This window comes from Hypomesus transpacificus, chromosome 17, assembly GCF_021917145.1.
Source record: "Hypomesus transpacificus isolate Combined female chromosome 17, fHypTra1, whole genome shotgun sequence".
Taxonomy (NCBI): Eukaryota; Metazoa; Chordata; class Actinopteri; order Osmeriformes; family Osmeridae; genus Hypomesus; species Hypomesus transpacificus.
In genome coordinates this window covers 753,743-773,802 of record NC_061076.1, presented here as the reverse complement: position 1 = coordinate 773,802, position 20,060 = coordinate 753,743, and the positions used below count along the sequence as shown (strand labels likewise).

General features: G+C 48.9%; 3 protein-coding genes across 6 annotated transcripts in view; 2 read left to right on the top strand and 1 right to left on the bottom strand.

The window, feature by feature from the left end:
- The first annotated feature begins 927 nt into the window (after positions 1 to 927).
- Positions 928 to 8,902, top strand: mmd2a (monocyte to macrophage differentiation-associated 2a). The gene is made up of 7 exons (XM_047038800.1): positions 928 to 1,289; positions 5,632 to 5,713; positions 6,565 to 6,725; positions 7,436 to 7,510; positions 7,803 to 7,904; positions 8,119 to 8,188; positions 8,291 to 8,902. Exons 1-7 carry the CDS (start codon positions 1,261 to 1,263, stop codon positions 8,489 to 8,491), a joined length of 720 nt encoding a protein of 239 aa, XP_046894756.1. The 5' UTR covers positions 928 to 1,260; the 3' UTR covers positions 8,492 to 8,902.
- A 1,229-nt stretch (positions 8,903 to 10,131) lies between these two features.
- ap5z1 (adaptor related protein complex 5 subunit zeta 1) lies at positions 10,132 to 19,134 on the bottom strand. 2 transcript variants are annotated; one of them, XM_047038930.1, is made up of 18 exons: positions 18,987 to 19,134; positions 16,954 to 17,091; positions 15,904 to 16,087; positions 15,463 to 15,625; positions 15,155 to 15,267; positions 14,834 to 15,008; positions 14,688 to 14,735; positions 14,064 to 14,204; positions 13,937 to 13,974; positions 13,674 to 13,836; positions 13,422 to 13,600; positions 13,068 to 13,210; positions 12,863 to 12,981; positions 12,609 to 12,736; positions 12,422 to 12,519; positions 11,608 to 11,740; positions 11,315 to 11,529; positions 10,132 to 11,181 (listed from the first exon to the last, which is right to left on the bottom strand). In XM_047038930.1, exons 1-18 carry the CDS (start codon positions 19,025 to 19,027, stop codon positions 10,929 to 10,931), a joined length of 2,472 nt encoding a protein of 823 aa, XP_046894886.1. In that variant the 5' UTR covers positions 19,028 to 19,134; the 3' UTR covers positions 10,132 to 10,928. The 2 variants fall into 2 exon arrangements, with proteins under 2 accessions (XP_046894886.1, XP_046894887.1); XM_047038931.1 differs by lacking the exon at positions 14,688 to 14,735.
- An 843-nt stretch (positions 19,135 to 19,977) lies between these two features.
- Positions 19,978 to 20,060, top strand: part of card11 (caspase recruitment domain family, member 11) — a 14,969-nt gene continuing 14,886 nt past the window's right edge. For all 3 annotated transcript variants that reach the window (XM_047037506.1, XM_047037504.1, XM_047037505.1), the window contains exon 1: positions 19,978 to 20,060. This exon is cut by the window's right edge and continues 185 nt beyond it. The gene's annotated coding sequence lies outside the window, so the exon portion shown is untranslated.

Genomic DNA, 20,060 nt, shown 5'->3' with positions numbered 1-20,060 from the left:
CGAAAAAAAAGCAAAGCTGTTCGTGGTATTAAGATAATAAGTATCGTACACGCGCACTGTTGTAAGCTCCAACGTAAACTAAATGATTAAAGTATGTGGACTGACACCAAGTCAAGGATGCCGGTTTTGTGTAGGCTAAACAGTGCATCACACTTTCTTAGGGGGGTCGGATACTGGTGTCATTAGAAGGTGATGGGTATCGTTCTTCTATCACACGAAACTCAACTAATCATTTCCATGTGGACCCCGCTTGGTGCATGGGGGGCAACATCATGCGGAAACAGAAAAGGGTGTTTCACCAAACTGTTGCCATCAAGTTTGCTTTGGCCTACCGGTTAGTCTCCTTCGCCAAACTGTCAGACAGTCGCTTTTAGTCCTCATTTTAAGTAGGCTACATCAAGTCTGGCCTTGACGCTTTGGAATGTGTATTTCTCTTTACCACCAGAAGATGTCAGTGAACGACAGATGCTTTTTGATGCACGCGCACTGCTTTTCTTGACAAGGACGGTTATTGTTGGGTAACTTAACTTACACAAAACAGGAAATGGACATTTCTTGGAAATATTGCAAGTCAGATAAAGTGCGTGGGGGACAATGGTTTTTACACGATGTCACATTGCTAATGTCGCTTTCATTTTCTAGATCCGTAGGCAAACGGGAAAGTAGCCAACAGGGTCATACTAACATTCCCTATGAATGTACCAGAGACCAATGAGCCTTCAGCTCCTGGAACCATAGCTCAGACCCACACACCGTTCTATTGTTGGATAATGTTTAATTTTCCGTCACTAGGACGCTTAACTGTGTGCTTGGGCTGGTGTGGATGCGCGTGCGTGAGCGAGTGCGTGTGAGAGGGGGGAGTGAGGGGGTTGGACGCGCTCTGGGAGGAGCTGCGGTTCCAAAGCCAGTTATCGGGCAGGGGAGGGGTTTCCAACGTAGACCCACTGAACATCCTGCAAACATCAGATTCGGAAACAAACTCTACTCTACCCTAGCGCGTATTGTTTTCCGCAGTTCGGCAATTACACTTTGTCTGTTTCTGCAGCAGGCTATTATTCATTTAACGCTTGTCCCGGTGCTTGACCGTTACAGCGATGTTAACTGTATTTTACAGTAGCCAGGTCAACTTTTGAGCTGCGTATCTAAGCGCCCCAACGGTTCTTTTGGACTTTCTATTATGTTTGAACTCTTGGATACATCCGGGATGGAATTCCCGTAGGCTCTGCGTGGCGGGCCGACAGGAGGTTTAATGTCAGCAAGATGGATTTCAAGAAGACTACGTATGGAAGGTAGCCTAACACCACATGAAAATAAGTGTTTAATAGATCGAAGTATGTTTTTTTGTTTTGCTTCCTGTGTCTGACAGCTGATGTGCAGCCATGCGCACTTATGCGTGGAGGGACAGTGAGAATGAGTTATAGATTGTGTGTGGGTGAGCGTGTGTGAATTGATTTGCAGTGAAGCGGCGGGTGAAAGATGTGCCACAATGCCTCAAACACCTGTCTGGCCTCAATGTGGGCACTGGGCGTTCTGTGAATATTCACTCTGTTGTCTGCAAGCTGCCCCATCCTCCCTGCCTTCTACCTGTTTGTCCGTGTGAGTTATAATGAAGAGGTCAGATGAGGATTTCTGGTCGAAAAATAACGCCAATATTCATATTCTACTAAAACAGCCCTGGACGAACAGGATACATGAATTAAGTTGCTGCTGAGTCAACTACTCAGTTTTGGGTTATTGCTAACTCAAATCAAATCGAATTGATTTGTAGGCTATAGCCCTTTTTACAAGTTAACCAGTTTGCAAATGTTGCTACACAATTCAGTAACTGACCACATGTTCCCAGATCTTATTGGACAGGTGTTAAACTTCTTATCAATAACAATTCATGAATAAAATAAAAACAAGGGGGTAAGGTAGGCTATGTTGTTTTCTTTTTTTGTTGTTTTGAAACCTTTGAGCCCTCTGGCCCTGATCCTACATACCCCTCGGTCAGTAACCATGGCAACAGCTGTGACGAGGGTTAAACTTGAATCAACCTCATGTCACCATGACAAGTCCGGCAACACCGGTCCTGTAGTGGCATTCTTTCTGAATGTCAAATAAGACACAAACCGGCTGTATGCATAGTAAATTCCGTCTGTTTAAGAATGTTTACAGACAAAACAAACCTGTTTTAAATGACATTGCTTTAGAAAACCGTTTGTGCCTTACACAGCTCTCAGGAGAACTCAACAGAACATGAAGTAACTTACATTTAGGCTACATTTATGCATTTAGCAGACACTTTTATCCAACGCGACATCCAAAAGAAAGCTTTACAAAAGTGCATAGGTCACTGATCATAACAACGAGATAGCCCCAAACATTGCGGGTAACCCAAACATGAAGCATACATTGTGAAAACTAAATAAGTCCCAAAGGGAAGAACCATAAGAGCATGTAGTTCAACATGATACAATTAAAGAACATGAACCTCTAAAAGTGCAAGGGTGTAGGGAGTCAGGTGGCTAAACGGTGAGGGAGTCGGGCTAGTAATCAGAAGGTCGCCAGTTCAATTCCCGGCTGTGCCACATGACGTTGTGTCCTTGGGCAAGGCACTTCACCCTACTTGCCTCGGGGGAATGTCCCTGTACTTACTGTAAGTCGCTCTGGATAAGAGCGTCTGCTAAATGACTAAAATGTAAATGTACCTGCGGAAAAAAGCAAGCAACAAAAATATATAAAACAGCAAGTTTAATAGTTTTAAGTCAGTTACAACTAACCAACAAGAGCAACAATTCTCTCAATAAGAGTCATTGTGATCCTGGAGGAAACATCAGGTCCAGCCAATCATTCCTAAGAACCGTTGTGCTCCCGGAACAAGTGTGTCTTGAGCCTTTTCTTGAAGGCGGAGAAACAGTCAGTGTCCCTGATGGAGGTGGGGAGCTGATTCCACCATTGGGGGGTCAGACAGGAGAAGAGCTTGTGTTGGGACCGGGCGGTCTTGAGTGGTGGGACCACCAGACGGTAGTCAGAAGAAGACCGTAGGTGGCGGGTGGGGGTGTAAGGCTGGAGGAGAGACTTGTTGTAGTCGGGTGCAGTCCCGTTCACTGCTCGGAAGGTCAGTGCAGGGTCTTGAATGTGATACGGACCATGATGGGAAGCCAGTGGAGAGAGATGAGGAGCGGGGTCACATGCTGGTGTAAGAGAGCCTCTCTGATCAGCATTCAAGATACATGCATTTGTTTTGTACATTTATGTCTTACACAATGACTAGAAATAATGAACTCTGAATCTGAGATCATATTACCTTCTGTTATTAGATTACGGCTCTTACAGGCCCTTGAACTGTGAACTGGGTGTATAAATTAACAGTCATTCCCAACCACTCAAATATAACTGTCACAATTGTACAGTAAAATACTGTACTCTTTACATTCAAACTGAGTAGAAACCAGTAATCCTCATACACCCCCGCCGCCCCCCCCCCCCCCCACTCGCCCCGCCCCCCACACACTACCAGGATCCAGAGAGCCCAAATCCTCTTACATTTAAGAGATCCCTGGATGGAATGTCCATATACCAACACAGACTTTCTGTGACCCACAGTGACTACAGTGTTGCTCTCAAACTGTAGTATAAAATGTTCAGAAATTACTGAAGGACAAATATACAGAATGGTAGGCTTTTAGTATGTGTTATTATTCAAATTACAAGAAGAGTTGTTCCTCCGCGAATCGGAAAGAGAGCTGGCTGTATATCCTGTACCTCACCAGGACAGCCGGATGTTGAGCTGCGGTGGACGCCCTCTCAGCTGACAGACACTAGTCTACTAGTTTGTTTCCAGCTCTGCATGGCACTGGAGAGAGAGGGAGGGGGGGGGGGGGGGATAGGAGATCAACGTGAGGAGAGAAAGAAGATCATGAGAGACATGAAAGAACAGATAGGAAAGAGAGAGGAGAGAGATAATGGAGAGAGAGAGGAGAGAGATAATGGAGAGAGGGGGAAAGAAAGGGAGACAAGATGTTTATGAAGACGATTACAAAATACTCTCCCAACCCTGTTGGGTTCTCATCAATCTCTTGCCCTCTGCTGCCCTCTCTCTTGCTCCCCACCCTTTGGTCTCCGCTCATCCTTTCTTTATCTCTCTGCTTCATTAACTCCTCTTCCCTTTCTCCTCTACATTCCTCACTCTACTCTCTCTTTTGTGGCCCAAACATGCTCACACACCTCTGTGATCCACTGCCAGAATACCTTGGGGGCTCTTTGTGTGTGTCTGTGTGTGTGTGTGTGTGTGTGAGAGAGAGAGAGAGATTGTGTCTGTTAGTACATTTGTGTGTGTTCAAATAACACAGTTGTCAGACACTTTACACACCTGGGCCCACTGACAAACCGCTTTGTGTGTGTGTTTGTTAGTCTGTGAGTGTTTGTTAGTGTGTGTGTGTTTGTTAGTGTGTGTGTGTGTTTGTTAGTGTGTGTGTTTGTTAGTGTGTGTGTGTTTGTTAGTGTGTGTATGTTTGTTAGTGTGTGTGTTTGGGAACGACAGTGTTCATGTTGACTTATGAAATGTGGTTTCGTAACATGTCCAGATGTGTCTCACTCTGTAAACTGGGATTTGCTGCTGATTAAAGAGTAACACACACACAACCACACACATGAACACAACACACACAACCAGGCATGTGAACACACACACAGTCATAAGTATTGTTAGCTGATATCATGGATCACAAAGTCTTGGGTTCAGTTAGGCTGTTCTTGGACATGGGTGGTATCACAGGCTGAGCTGAGGCATAGTGACATTTATATAACTGCTTATTCTCTGTACATCCCCCTAGACTGGCCTCACACACACAAACAGAGTTTTAGTTTCCACAGGCTCAGCGTGCGTCAGGTTCCTAACCTCAGAAGCTCTGTGTTGTCTTTGGCCATAGTTCTCCAAACACCAACAACTAAGAACAGAGAGACCACACACACACACACACACACACACACACACACACACACACACACACACACACACACACACACACAGGACACACACACACACACACACACACACACACACACACAGGACAAACACACACACAGGACACACACACACACAGGACACACACACACAGGACACACACACACACAGGACACACACACACACACAGGACACACACACACAGGACACACACACACACACAGGACACACACACACACACAGGACACACACACACACACACAGGACACACACACACACACACAGGACACACACACACACACACACACACACAGGACACACACAGGACACACACACACACAGGACACACACACACACACACACACACAGGACACACACACACACACAGGACACACACACACACACACACACACACACACAGGACACACACACACACACACACACAGGACACACACACACACAGGACACACACACACACAGGACACACACACACAGGACACACACACACACAGGACACACACACACACACACAGGACACACACACACACACACACACACACAGGACACAGGTTCAATAACAACAAAGTATTGTAAAATGGGTATTACATTAACACACCCAACCACCCACACACACACTTGACGTATGTGACATGTGACACGTCATCTCTGTGTTTTGGACGCAGGTTCATGAATGGCCGGGTCCCCTCCAGTAAAAGATACCAGCCGACAGAGTATGAACATGCTGCTAACTGTGCCACACATGGGGTGAGACACACAAACACAGAAGAAATGACTTGTTCTGTGTGAAAAATTACATCTTGACACCCACACACAGACATGTGAAGCTGTTGAAACAAAAATCAGATGTCACAGCAGGTGGAGAGGAACGTTCCCACCCGGGGTGGAGAACATGAGAGAGGCAGACTCCTCCTGGCCTGGGGGGGGAGGACATGAGAGAGGCAGACTCCTCCTGGCCTGGGGGGGGAGGACATGAGAGAGGCAGACTCCTCCTGCCCTGGGGGGGGAGGACATGAGAGAGGCAGACTCCTCCTGGCCTGGGGGGCTTTCATAGCATGGTTGGGTCTGAGAGAAAACATGAACTCATTTTAGTGTGGGAACGTAATCTCTGAGTGGGGCCGTGGCTTCCCTCCCTAGTCTGTAATCTGCTGTAATCTCTCAGAATAAAGCCACAGCTGGATTACAGAGCAGAAAAGCAACAGCCAGGCCGATAACACCACTCTAATGACAGGGACAGGATATGACAAGCTTCTGGTGTGTTCCTGCTCAGCAACACCAGACTGGCCTGATCTACATTCCCAGGACCAGATGTTAGGGTTACACCTACTCAGTTCAGACCTCAATGATTGGATTTGAAGTCATCCTCACACCTGCTGCAAAGAAGCTCAGAAATCCATTAAAACATTCAACCGTTTTGTAGGAGATTGGGCTTCTGTAACTTCTTTTCATCTCATTGATTCTACATTTTACCCATGATGCTCCACAGTTATTTTACCCATGATGCTCCACAGTTTTATATTTTACCCATGATGCTCCACAGTTTTATATTTTACCCATGATGCTCCACAGTTTTATATTTTACCCATGATGCTCCACAGTTTTGGATCCTCCCTAGCCTGATGGGTGGGTCAGTCCTCTACTTCCTGTCTGTGGACCAATGGCATTGCGCCGCTGCTTGGCTGTACGGGGCGGGGCTTACTGGCCTGTTTGTCACCTCAACACTGTTTCACACTGTCGCCTGGAAGATCAGCCATCTCCGGTGAGAGGGTGTGTGTGTGAGAGGGTGTGAGAGGGTGTGAGAGGGTGTGTGAGAGTGTGTTTGTGAGAGGGTGTGTGAGAGTATGTGTGTGTGTAAGGCGGAGGGGGGCATTACAAGGGCAACTCAAGTCCCAGGAACCGGTCTGACTAATGACTCAGTCAACACCAGCTGTTAGAACTATATCTCCAACACTGGGTTAAATCCTTCATTTCTATATTGGAAGAGATTTTCACACATGGTCATTATAGCCAGCCTGAGGACCAGACAGATGCACAAGATAATGAATGTTCAAATAAAGAGCTCAGATCCTCCAGAAAAGGAAAGATTACACGTACACCTGCACTTACTTCACAACCGTTTACTGCAAACAAGGAGCTGTGTTTACTTTCACCCCCTGTCTCTCTCGCTCGCTCGCTCTCTCTCTTTCTCTCTCTCTCCCTCTCTCTCTCTCTCTCTCTCTCTCTCTCTCTCTCTCTCTCTCTCTCTCTCTCTCTCTCTCTCTCTCTCTCTCTCTCTCTCTGTCTCCCTCTCTCTCTCTCACACTCTCACACTGTCATGCTTTCTGTTTCTCACTATATTCCAGGACGGTGTCTTGAAGAGTGTAAAATGTATCACCATCCACACTGATGCTTTTGTTGTACTGTGTTGTATGTGTGAGTGTGTGAGTGTGTGTGTACCAGTGTGTACATAACCAGTCTCTCTCCTTGTAGGAGGGTGGAGCAGCACTTTCACATGTGTGACAGAATGGCTATCTACTTCTTCATTGCTGCCTCCTATTCTCCATGGTAGGTTAGGTTGTTGCAGATACATTACATTGTGTGCGTGTGTACATGTGTGTGTATGTACGTACACGTGTGTGTCAGAAGGAATGTTCCATGTATTTTATGTGGATCAGTCATGTGATCTCACCCTGGTTTTTCTGGGACCCAATAGTCAATCCCCCATTTAACCTGTTCAACATACCTTTGTGTGCAGACTTGTGTGTGTGAGAGAGGTAGAACAATCTGTACCACTGCCTCTCACGCCCCCTGGTGGTCATGTTGTTAGTTGGATGTGTGACAGTGTTAACGTATGCAGGTTAATGTTGAGGGAGCTAGGACCCTGGGCGGTCCACATGCGCTGGCTGGTCTGGCTCATGGCGTGCGTCGGCTCCACATACGTGTTCTTCTTCCATGAGAGGTAAAACACACCCTCACACACTCTTAACACACTTCACACACCCTTTCATACACCCTTACACACACATCACATCAGTGCTAATGTCTCCTGCATGAACCAGCTCTGCCCAATTCTTATGCTCTCCTGATAGTATGTGGAAGGTTCCACTTCCTGTTATGAAGAAACGCTGGCATGACTTTGGTGACAGTGACATGTTGTTCTGACTTCCCCATAGGTATAAACTGATAGAGTTGCTAGGATACATTGCCATGGGGGCAGTCCCTGCACTGGTCATTCTGTCAATGGTAAGACAACAATGTGCCGTCTTATCCAACAATCACAGGGTCGGCTTTTTCAACACTTAACCGAGAGAAATGGTTCTTAATGTGTGTTTGTGTCTGTTACAGGTGGATCGCACAGGTGTGTGTGAGCTGGCTGTGGGGGGAGTGTTCTATGTGGTGGGCGTGGTCTTCTTTAAGAGTGATGGCCTAATCCCATTCGCCCATGCTATTTGGCACTTGTTCGTTGCTATGGGAGCAGCTGCCCACTACTACGCTATCTGGAGGTACCTATACTTACCTGGCCCTGCCGTGCAGACGTCCAGGTGACCGGCCCAGACGTCCAGGTGACTGTCCCAGACGTCCGGGTGACTGACCCAGACGTCCGGGTGACTGACCCAGACGTCCAGATGACTGACCCAGACGTCCAGGTGACTGACCCAGACGTCCAGGTGACTGGCCCAGACGTCCAGGTGACTGACCCAGACGTCCAGATGACTGGCCCAGACGTCCAGGTGACTGGCCCAGACGTCCAGGTGACTGACCCAGACATCCAGGTGACTGGCCCAGACGTCCAGGTGACTGACCCAGACGTCCAGGTGACTGGCCCAGACGTCCAAGTGACTGACCCAGACGTCCAGGTGACTGCCCTCCCAGACCACAGCCACACTCAACCCAGACCACAGACAATACATGAAATAGAGTTAAATATACTAAATAGACCACATTATGAATACTATACAAAGACTACAGTCTATGGACTGTGGTCAGACCAGTTGTATAGATCTGGGGTAGACTGCACCTGCCCAGAGCCCACGGCTGCTGCTAACCACACACGGCACATTGCTGTGTTCATTTAACCCCAGGACGACCCCAGTGTGTCTGGAGGTCCAGCCCACGAGAGGCTCTATACTGGACGGGGAACATGAACACTCCTGGTCTTATATAAACACCTTGCAATGTGTTGTGGAGTGATCATTTCTTATGATGCTAAGAGCTACACGATAATGACAACTAAAATGTAGTTTTGACTGAAAATACAGTAATGGAGCACAAAGTGTGACGTGCAGACAGAGCACCCCCAGACAGAGCACATCATCTCTTACTGAGCACCCCCCAGACAGAGGCCCCCCCAGACAGAGCACATCATCTCTTACTGAGCACCCCCCAGACAGAGGCCCCCCCCCCCCCCAGACAGAGCACCCCCCCCAGACAGAGCACCCCCCCCAGACAGAGCATCCCCAGACAGAGCACCCCCCCAGACAGAGCACCCCCCCAGACAGAGCACCCCCCAGACAGAGCCGTCCCCCCCCCAGACAGAGCATCCCCAGACAGAGCACCCCCCCAGACAGAGCACCCCCCCAGACAGAGCACCCCCCCCCAGACAGAGCACCCCCCCAGACAGAGCACCCCCCCCAGACAGAGCACACCCAGACAGAGCACCCCCACCCAGACAGAGAACCCCCCCAGACAGAGCACCCCCAGACAGAGCACCACCCCCAGACAGAGCACCCCCCCCAGACAGAGCACACCCAGACAGAGCACCCCCACCCAGACAGAGAACCCCCCCAGACAGAGCACCCCCAGACAGAGCACCACCCCCAGACAGAGCACCCCCCCCAGACAGAGAACCCCCCAGACAGAGCACCCCCAGACAGAGCACCCTCAGACAGAGCACCTCCCCCAGACAGAGCACCCCCCCCGACAGAGCACCCCCCCAGACAGAGCACCCCCCCCCAGACAGAGCACCCCCCACCAGACAGAGCACCCCCCCAGACAGAGCAACCCCTCAGACAGCGTAGAGAAGGAATGGTACATTTTAGGAATGAGCCAAGGGTTAGATTCAACAGTATTAGCATCTCAATCAACTTTTGTAACATAGAAACAATCTCCGTGCAAATCTCAATGCACACAATGTCAATGCTAATCTGTATTACATTTAGTCATTTAGCAGACGCTCTTATCCAGAGCGTATCCAGTATTATCCAGTATTAAGACAATCTTATTCCTTATGTGGATTAATCATTTTAAAAACTAGCAGTGAAAATCTAACATACATTCCAATGATAGAGCACTTAGCTAATGTGTTGACCAGACCAGTTCCTCCAGACCAAGGCCTATGCACATCTCATGACGCCCTTACACAGGGAATGTGCTCCACAGATAACACTTTCTTCTTTTTATAAAAGTTTCAAATGAAAGTTTCCAGCATTCCAGTATGTACGACATTTACATGTTGTTTGATTTAGCTGTGTCTGTTATCAGATAACTGACTCAGGAATTGTATTTCTATCAAATTCTATTTTGTAAAATTATGTTTGAGTATAAAATGATTGAATAAAAGAGATCTAGAAATAACTGTGTGTGTGTTTATATGTGTACGTATGCACTTGTGTGTACATGCATGTGTGTTAAAAACAAATCTGGACTCAATGAATGGGTTCAGTATTTTCTTTATTTTAAGTTAAAAAAAGACATTATATTTTAAAGAAATTAGATAAATCACTGAAGCTGCTGCTGCTCTTCATCTAGTACTGGGTTGATGAACAGGTGGCTAATGTGAGTGTGTGTATGTGTCAGTGTGTGTGTGTGTCAGTGTGAGTGTGTGTATGTGTCAGTGTGTGTATGTGTCTGTGTGAGTGTGTGTATGTGTCAGTGTGTGTATGTGTCAGTGTGTGTATGTGTCAGTGTGTGTGTGTGAAGCTTGTCAGTGTGTGTTTGTGTCAGTGTGAGTGTGTGTATGTGTCAGTGTGAGTGTGTGTATGTGTCAGTGTGTGTGTGTGAAGCTTGTCAGTGCTCGGAGTCGTAACGGCAGTGCAGAGTTGGTGTCTCTGTGCCACTGGGGGGAGGTGGCACAGGGAGGCGGAGTCAGAACACTCTGAGCTACGCTGGGAAGCTTCAGTAACGACCACAGCTCCTCCCCTCGGGTTACTATGGCGACCACATCCTCCTCGTTGGAGCACCATGGCACTGAGCCCCCCCTGGACAGGGTCCGCATCTTGGAGAGGAAGAGAGAGACCCTACACACACACACACACACACACACACACACACACACACACACACACAGGTGTGAGTACTGCTTCAGATTCACAAGGCTCCACAGGTTATAAACCTTGGTAGGGTAGGAGGATGTGTGTGCGAGTGTTTTACCGAGGTATAAGGTCATGTGACCGTGATGCTAGCTTAGCCAGCGCGCTCATTAGTGAGGTGATCACCCTTGGGGCGGGGCCAGACTGTCCAGGGGGCGGGGCAGAGGAAGTGATCTCAAACAGTACCGCTTCCAGTGACTCAAAACAGGAAGTGATGCGCTCCACGGTGCAACGAGGGTCACATGACACAGACAGATACTCTCCAAGCACCCAGACCTGAAACAGGCATTTAACAGTCATGACTGAGTCACTAGTGTAATACAACACACAGGACTCAGAACACTGCACCCTTACCACGTGTGTGTACAAATCAGCTTTGCTGTAGACGTTTCCTGTGGTTCCAGCAAACTCCAGCAGCTCATGCCATTGGTCCACGACCAGGGAGGGGCGGAGCTTACACATCCTCAATAGGTGGCAGCTAAACACTCTACAACAAGGAAGGAGGGAACAAAGAAGCAGAACTGTAAAGACAAAATAGTGTGTGTGTGTGTGGGTGTACATGTGTATCTCTGGGGTGTACCTGTGTATTTCTGGGTGTACCTGTGTATCTCTGGGGTGTACCTGTGTATCTCTGGGTGTACCTGTGTATCTCTGGGTGTACCTGTGTATCTCTGGGGTGTACCTGTGTATCTCTGGGTGTACCTGTGTATCTCTGGGTGTACCTGTGTATCTCTGGGGTGTACCTGTGTATCTCTGGGGTGTACCTGTGTATCTCTGGGTGTACCTGTGTATCTCTGGGGTGTACCTGTGTATCTCTGGGGTGTACCTGTGTATCTCTGGGTGTACCTGTGTATCTCTGGGTGTACCTGTATCTCTGGGTGTACCTGTGTATCTCTGGGTGTACCTGTGTATCTCTGGGGTGTACCTGTGTATCTCTGGGTGTACCTGTGTATCTCTGGGGTGTACCTGTGTATCTCTGGGTGTACCTGTGTATCTCTGGGTGTACCGGTGTATCTCTGGGTGTACCTGTGTATCTCTGGGGTGTACCTGTGTATCTCTGGGTGTACCTGTGTATCTCTGGGTGTACCTGTGTATCTCTGGGGTGTACCTGTGTATCTCTGGGTGTACCTGTGTATCTCTGGGTGTACCGGTGTATCTCTGGGTGTACCTGTGTATCTCTGGGGTGTACTTGTGGATGTTCAGCAGCAGGCTGCTTCTCTCCAGCAGCACCAGGATGATCTGAGCCAGCAGCTTCCTATCAGCCACCTGACACACACACACACACACCTTATAGTTAACAACCACATGCCAAGCCTACCTACTGGTGCTATAACCAAGTTATTGTTCATCGTTACCGTGACAACCGCATTGAAATAGACGTGAAGCAGCACGGGAACGGTTTGAGCACATTGGACGACTCTCGGCCAATCAGTTGCCTCTGCCAATATTTCGTGGAGCACGCTCAGTCTGTCTATGGTGTCACCTAGGATGAGTCATACATATATGTCACCTACATTTAGTCATTCATAGTCATCTATATTTGATCAACACACTGTATCTTCTACCCATCATTGTGTGTATGGAAACATCCTGTAATCGTCATGGTTACCTGCCCCGGCCTCCCCTCGAAGCAGAAAGAGGAACAGGCCACGGTGGGCGGGGCTACGGAACGCCTCCAGCGACGACAGGCCACGCCCACCTGGCTCTGATATGGGGAAACACGCCGACCTGATACACAAACACACACACAGGATGAGGAGTGTCACTAATGTGTGTGTGTGTGTGTGTGTGTGTGTGTGTGTGTGTGTGTGTACCTGTACTGCAGGAAGAGCGCAGCGCTGAGACAAGGCAGGTCCAGCAGAGAGTGCAGCAGCTCCACTGCAGTACCTGCTGTCACCAGGGAGGGCAGCAGATCCACAAAATCATCTATTACTGCAGGACTATCCCATGCTAGAAACTACAGAGAGAGAAGAAGAGAGGTGGGGTGAAGGAGCAGGAGACCGAAATGATGTGACAGGAGAGGAACAACTGCAGACTGCTGCAGCACAGACTGCTGCAGTACAGACTGCTGCAGTACAGACTGCTGCAGTACAGACTGCTGCAGTACAGACTGCTGCAGTACAGACTCCTGCAGCACAGACTACTGGGGTGTTGCAGGGGGGACCCACCTTCAGGAGGTTGGGGAAGAAGGTGAGGTGCAGTGCTCCCCGGTGCTGCAGCAGAGGCAGGTTGAGCCGGAGGAAGCTCAGCAGCTCGTGAGCCAGCAAGGCATCGTTAAACAGCTCAGCAGGGAGTCGACCAAACACCAGCCTCCACACACACTCACTGTCCACCGCCGCCGCGTCACCTACACACACACTGAAGGAATGAGTGATGGCCACAGCATGCTTGTATGGACACACACACACACACACACTGACCGTGGTTGAGGTAGAAGTGAGCCAGAGGCAGGAGGACCCTGGCGTAGGTCAGGTCAGCGCTCAGCCGGCCGTACAGAGCCTTCACACACGGGAAGGCACGGTACACCAGGGACGAGTCCTCCACACACACGCAGTCCAGGATACACACCGCCTCCACCAGGCACTGCCAACCCACACCAACAACATGTTACAGTACCAGGCGTGCATGTGTGTGCAGTGTGCGTGTGTGTGCGTGTGTGTTGATTTAGTCCTGAAGATCTTACCGCCTTCTGTAGCTCTGAGTCTGTCCTCTTCACAGCCTCTACATCACAAAACATGAAGGCATTAAGAACAGCACGCTACACACACTGTGTCAAACGGGAGTGAACACACACACACACACACACTCACTGCGGTCGCTCTGCTCGATGAGGCGCTGGCAGTACAGGAAGGCCTTCTCCCTCAGACGCTCTCTGGGAGGAAGCAGTCGACTGGACGACGACGTTACAGAAACCATGGAAACCACCGAGCCCTCAATCTCAGAGCGGTCCTCTGCATGAGAGGTCAAAGGTCATCAGAGCTTAGGGTCAGATTTCAGGGGTAAGAGTTCCATTCTTACAGATTGACTGGTTTAGGACAGGATGACGTCCACTCCAGATCTCAGTTCAGAGCCTGCTGGTCTCACCAGCTGCAGACATCATCAATCTCTCTCTGCAGCTACCTGGAGCTGCACACATGATTAACCTATCAGGAGAGGGCTTAGGCAAACACAACCAATCACAGCAAAAGGGGCTGATCAGTTGGTCACACTCAGACCAGATGCATGCATGTACCATGATTGAAGTTAAAAAGGGTGAGAATTATTTAGAGAAGATCCTGATTAAGAGAAGGTCTTAGGAAAGAAAAGTTAATCACAGTTCACTGTGTCAGGTCGGACTGGCCCGTGCTGTGAACCAGAGGGGTAAGACCAATGTAGCCATGCCAATTCAGATGTTAGCCTCCTTCCCCACACACACACACACACACACACCTTACCGTGAGAGTGTGACAGGGAGAGACTGAGCAGCAGTTTGTTTGATGGAGCTGATAAAAGCACAGAGGAACATTAAGGTCCCAAATCCTTATAAACCAATCAGAAGGCTCCCTGCCCTCAAGGTCAGGAGTCAGGGATGAGGTCATACCTGCGTCTTGGCTCATGTTGCCGTCGGTAACAGAGTGATATGTCAGCAGCCAATGGCGGAGCATGGAGAAGGAGTGGACATTCATCCATTGGTCTTCAGAGAAGGCCTGGCTCACACACAACACTGTGAAGAAATCCCCTGATACAGAACCATCCAGCTCTGCTATGGGTCCTGGCTGAAACACACACAGACACACACAAGGTGTTGTGAGACAGCTGGTGTGTTTGCAGAGGAGCCGTGGGAGAAAGAGAAAGAGAGAGAGAGAGAGAGAGAGAGAGAGAGAGAGAGAGAGAGTGTGAACCAGTCAGAGGCAGGACGTACCTGGCGAGACCTGGGCCCCGTGAAGAACCCTCCAGAAGATAGCACAGTCCCCTGCTGAGCAGTGGCGTAGCGCAGCCAATCAACCATCTTCTTGCTAAGCAAGGTAACATGATCTACACTCACATACACACACATACAGGCAGACAGACAGACAGACAGGCAGACAGACAACACAGGGTTCACACAGAAAAGAAACTAAGTGTCTAAGTGTGACTATGCTCAATATATAAAGGTTCAATTAAACAACCACATGTCTTTATGATACTCAATGCGGAAAATGCAGAAATGTGTGTTTGTGTGCGTCTTACCTTCAGTAAGGCTCTTAGGACTATGGGTGATGATGGCATTTAGCAGGGGCAGAGTGTGTGTGTGAGAGGGCATGAGTGTGTGTGAACATCCATCAGATGCACGTCCCTCCAGGCTACGAAGGGTGACAGAGGAGAGCGCAGCCAGACCTGCCAGGGAGCCGGCCTGGGGGGGAGGGAGGGAGGGAGGGAGGGAGGGAGGGAGGGAGGGAGGGAGGGAGGGAGGGAGGGAGGGAGGGAGGGAGGGAGGGAGGGAGGGAGGGAGGGAGGGAGGGAGGGAGGGAGGGAGGGAGGGAGGGAGGGAGAAAGAGAAGGGGGGTGGGGTAGAGCAGTAGAAAGAAGACAAACCTCTGAAATCTGAACTGTGATCAGGATGAGACATTATGTTATGAATGTGGGGGTTCCATGTGTAGGAAACAGTAGTGTGTGTGTGTGTGTGTGTACCTGTGAGAGCAGCAGGCCAGCGGCATGGCTGGTGAGGGGGCTGTGGTCAAGCAAGTTGTACTTCTGTCCCTGTCCACTGGGGGGCAGTGTCTCTCTGAGCACCGCTGAGCTCAGCACCTGCATCTGCTCCACAGAGGAAGACACCAGCAGGGAGGCCAGGTGCCTCTGCAACTCATCTGGCAGGCTGGAGTGAGCAGGCAGACAGACAGGCTGGAGTGAGCAGACAGACAGGCAGGAGTGAGCAGACAGACAGACAGGCTGAAGTGAGCAGACAGACAGGCTGGAGTGAGCAGACAGACAGGCTGGAGTGAGCAGACCAGACAGACAGGCTGGAGTGAGCAGACATACAGGCTGAAGTGAGCAGACAGACAGGCTGGAGTGAGCAGACAGACAGGCTGGAGTGAGCAGGCAGACAGACAGGCTGGAGTGAGCAGGCAGACAGACAGGCTGGAGTGAGCAGACAGACAGGCTGGAGTGAGCAGACACAGGCTGGAGTGAGCAGACACAGGCTGGAGTGAGCAGGCAGACAGACAGGCTGGAGTGAGCAGACAGACAGGCTGGAGTGAGTAGACAGACAGGCTGGAGTGAGCAGACCAGACAGACAGGCTGGAGTGAGCAGACATACAGGCTGAAGTGAGCAGACAGACAGGCTGGAGTGAGCAGACAGACAGGCTGGAGTGAGCAGGCAGACAGACAGGCTGGAGTGAGCATGCAGACAGACAGGCTGGAGTGAGCAGGCAGACAGACAGGCTGGAGTGAGCAGACAGACAGGCTGGAGTGAGCAGACACAGGCTGGAGTGAGCAGACACAGGCTGGAGTGAGCAGGCAGACAGACAGGCTGGAGTGAGCAGACAGACAGGCTGGAGTGAGCAAACAGACAGGCTGGAGTGAGTAGACAGACAGGCTGGAGTGAGCAAACAGACAGGCTGGAGTGAGTAGACAGACAGGCAGCAGAAAAAGGCAATGCCAGCTGTGGAAGCGAGTGAAGTTAGAGAAAGAAAAATGTAAGAAGCAAAAAGGAAACTCCAGATGAATGTAGGAGTGGATTACATTCTGCTGAACTTGGTGGCGGACAGGATGAGGCGTAGTCTCTGGAGGGAGTCGATGGTCTCGTGTCCGTGGTCCTTTCCCTGTAGCAGCTTACTGATCCTGCAGTAGAACTTCTCTAGCTCCCCCTCCTGGATCTCCCTGCACACATCAAGACAACAAGAAGACAACAACAAGACAACATGAGGATCTGTGCTGGTACCTGGAGCAGCAGACATGATCGACTTCTTCCCAATTTCATTAAAACAAATCTAAATCCCAAGCACAAATGCAAGTAGCCTAGATGAAACTTGAAATACCAAGCAAGTGGTAGTAGTAGCTAGTGCATAACAAGAGTGGAGCAGTGTGGAGGCACAGGGCTCTCAGGTCTCACGCAGTCGCCATGGACCAGTTCACACGCTCTCACGCAACACCTTGTATTTCTCACGCTGAAAGGTAAGGGATAACTTGTCCCACTAACACTAATGGACGAGGCGCAGGCATACGGAGGGAGGTTCTCTGTAACATAGAATCATATGGACATCGTTAATTGTCATTTTGGGAAGATCACCCAAACTGCTCGTGAAAAACTGCATTTTGTGTGCCAGAACCAACTCAACTGCTAACTGCCAGAAGTTATTGAACTGATTCACCCTGGGATCTGCGACGGTGACCCCTTCATCCTCTGCCAGGAACCTTGGGGTTACCATGGATGACAAGCTCTCCCTCACAGCCCACATTGCTGCAGTCTCCCAGTCGTGTAGATTCACCCTCTACAATATCCGGAAGATCAGGAGATACCTGTCTTCCAGCATGCGCAACCCGCCCTCTTCAGAGGATTCAGAACGCAGCGGCCCGCCTGGTCTGCAAACCTACCCAGACGCTCCCATGTTACCCAGCTGCTCATGTCCCTCCACTGGCTTCCCATCATGGCCCGTATTCAAGACCCTGGTACTGACCTTCCGAGTGGTGAACGGGACTGTACCCGACTACATCAAGTCTCTCCTCCAGCCTTACACCCCACTACGGTCTTCTTCTGACAACCATCTGGTGGTCCCACCGCTCAAGAGCGCCCGGTCCCAACACAAGCTCTTCTCCTGCCTGGCCCCCCAGTGGTGGAATCAACTCCCCACCTCCATCAGAGACACAGACTGTCTCCCCACCTTCAAGAAAAGGCTCAAGACGCACTTGTTCCGGGAGCACAACGGTTCTTAGGAATGATTGGCTGGACCTGATGTTTCCTCCAGGATCACAATGACTCTTATTGAGACTTCTTGCTCAGCTCTTGTTGGTTAGTTGTAACTGTCTTAAAACTATTGTACTTGCTGTGTAATATATTTTTGTAGCTTTTTTTTCACAGGTACACCCTTGCACTTTTTGAGGTTTATGTTGTTAAATTGTAACTTGTTCAACTACATGCTTTTAGGTTCTTCCCTTTGGGACTTATTTCATTTTCACAATGCTTCATGTTTTGGCTACCCGCAATGTTTGGGGCTATCTCGTTGTTATGATCAGAGACCTATGCACTTTTGTAAAGCTCTCTTTTGGAAGTTGCTTTTGATAAAAGCGTCTGCTAAATGCATACATGTAAATGTAATGGTTGATGGAAAATGCGCAAGTAATTTCCACTTTTGAAATCAGGTTTGGATGATACAAATCTATATTCCGTGTTTATATTCAGTAAAGTATAAAGCTTTCAACAAAAACAAATAGTGAAGTAAAGTATACTTTATTATAGGCTATACCTATAGGCTACTAATACAAGAAAAATCTACTTAAGTACAATAACAAAGTATCAAGCTTGCAAATAGGCTAGCAATTGCTTCTACCTGGCTAAACAGGTTAGCAATACCTTCCTGCAACAGCAGACCACAGCCAGCGAAGTGATACTCGTAGCTAACACATTATTATTATCTAAAATAGTGAAGTTCCCCAACAGCACCCTGTCCAGACAATCTCGAGTGTGATGCTGCAGCCAGAAATCAGGAAGGATCGTTTTAGATTTCATGACAGTTAAAACTGAGGCAACATTCCCCCGGCTGAATACGTAGACTTACCGAGCCTGTTTGATCAAACTCTCGGAGCCAGTTGCATACATTGTGAAAAACCTCTTGAGCCCCTGTCAAGTGCCAAACCCCAGACAGTAGGTTAAGTAGACTGTACACAGTCCGATAGTGTAAAATGCCCCCACAGAACATCACATGACAGAACTCTAGTTCCGCTTTGCAACAGTTCTGTTCCATGATCATCCGATAGATGGCGGTGTTCTGTTGAAAGCCCTTACACAAACTGTGAATACACTGTGACTACACACTATTACAGGGTACAGTATCTTAACTAAGCTATTTTTTTGGTTTGTAAAGCCCATTTTTTGTTTGATCGTACATTTCACCATCCTTTCTTGGTTGTCAGGCTATGATGGAGGAGACGCTAGGAGTGAATGATTTGTAATTTAGCTCTACTACATCGTTAGATTTCCCCAAAACGTCTTCCATGAGGTAATCTCTCACCTCTCCCCTTGAACTTCTGCTGAAATAGAACTCGACAGACTGCCACTACCTCTGGAGATTGAAACAAAGATAGTAAATTAATACAACAGTCTTAGCTCTGTTTTGCCATGACGTCACGTCATAACTGACATGCAAATGACACGCGCTGTAGGTTTTTATATCTAGAGAAACACCGTCAGGTCATTAACACCATATGTTCATTATTGTTAAACACACAAGCAGAACAGAGGAAAACCAGATCATATATAGCCTATCTCTGATCGAGCTCTCGAGTTTGATCGTTTACGGAGCTTAATGATAAAGTGATAGGTTTTCTTGGGAGTGATTCAGAAGGAGAAGCCTATAATAGTTTGTAAACCTATGTGTTTGGGGGACTTATTAAGTTGGTCGAGGTAGTGTAATTAAGTTTACTGATTAAAGGTAGGCTGTAGTGCCACGAGCGCTCTTCAATGAAACGCACCAGTGCTCACAGCTATATCTCACTTTCAGCGTGGTTCTCTTGTTATTTCCATCCTTCATTTTCACAGCCCGCCCCCGATGTTTCGCCCTCTCCCTCCCTCTCTCTCTTTCTCTCTCTCTCTCTTTCTCTCTCTCTCAAAAAGTTGACCGACGTGTGGTCAT

Coding starts and splice junctions, on each gene's coding strand:
- mmd2a (XM_047038800.1), top strand. CDS start 1,261: ATGGATTTCAAGAAGACTACGTATGGAAG. Junction 5,714..6,564: donor CTAACTGTGCCACACATGGG/GTGAGACACACA, acceptor GATGCTCCACAG/TTTTGGATCCTCCCTAGCCT. Junction 7,905..8,118: donor GTGTTCTTCTTCCATGAGAG/GTAAAACACACC, acceptor ACTTCCCCATAG/GTATAAACTGATAGAGTTGC.
- ap5z1 (XM_047038930.1), bottom strand. CDS start 19,027: ATGTATGCAACTGGCTCCGAGAGTTTGATCAAACAGGCTCG. Junction 13,837..13,936: donor ACTCAGAGCTACAGAAGGCG/GTAAGATCTTCA, acceptor GTGGGTTGGCAG/TGCCTGGTGGAGGCGGTGTG. Junction 11,182..11,314: donor TCACATGACCTTATACCTCG/GTAAAACACTCG, acceptor GTGTGTGTGTAG/GGTCTCTCTCTTCCTCTCCA.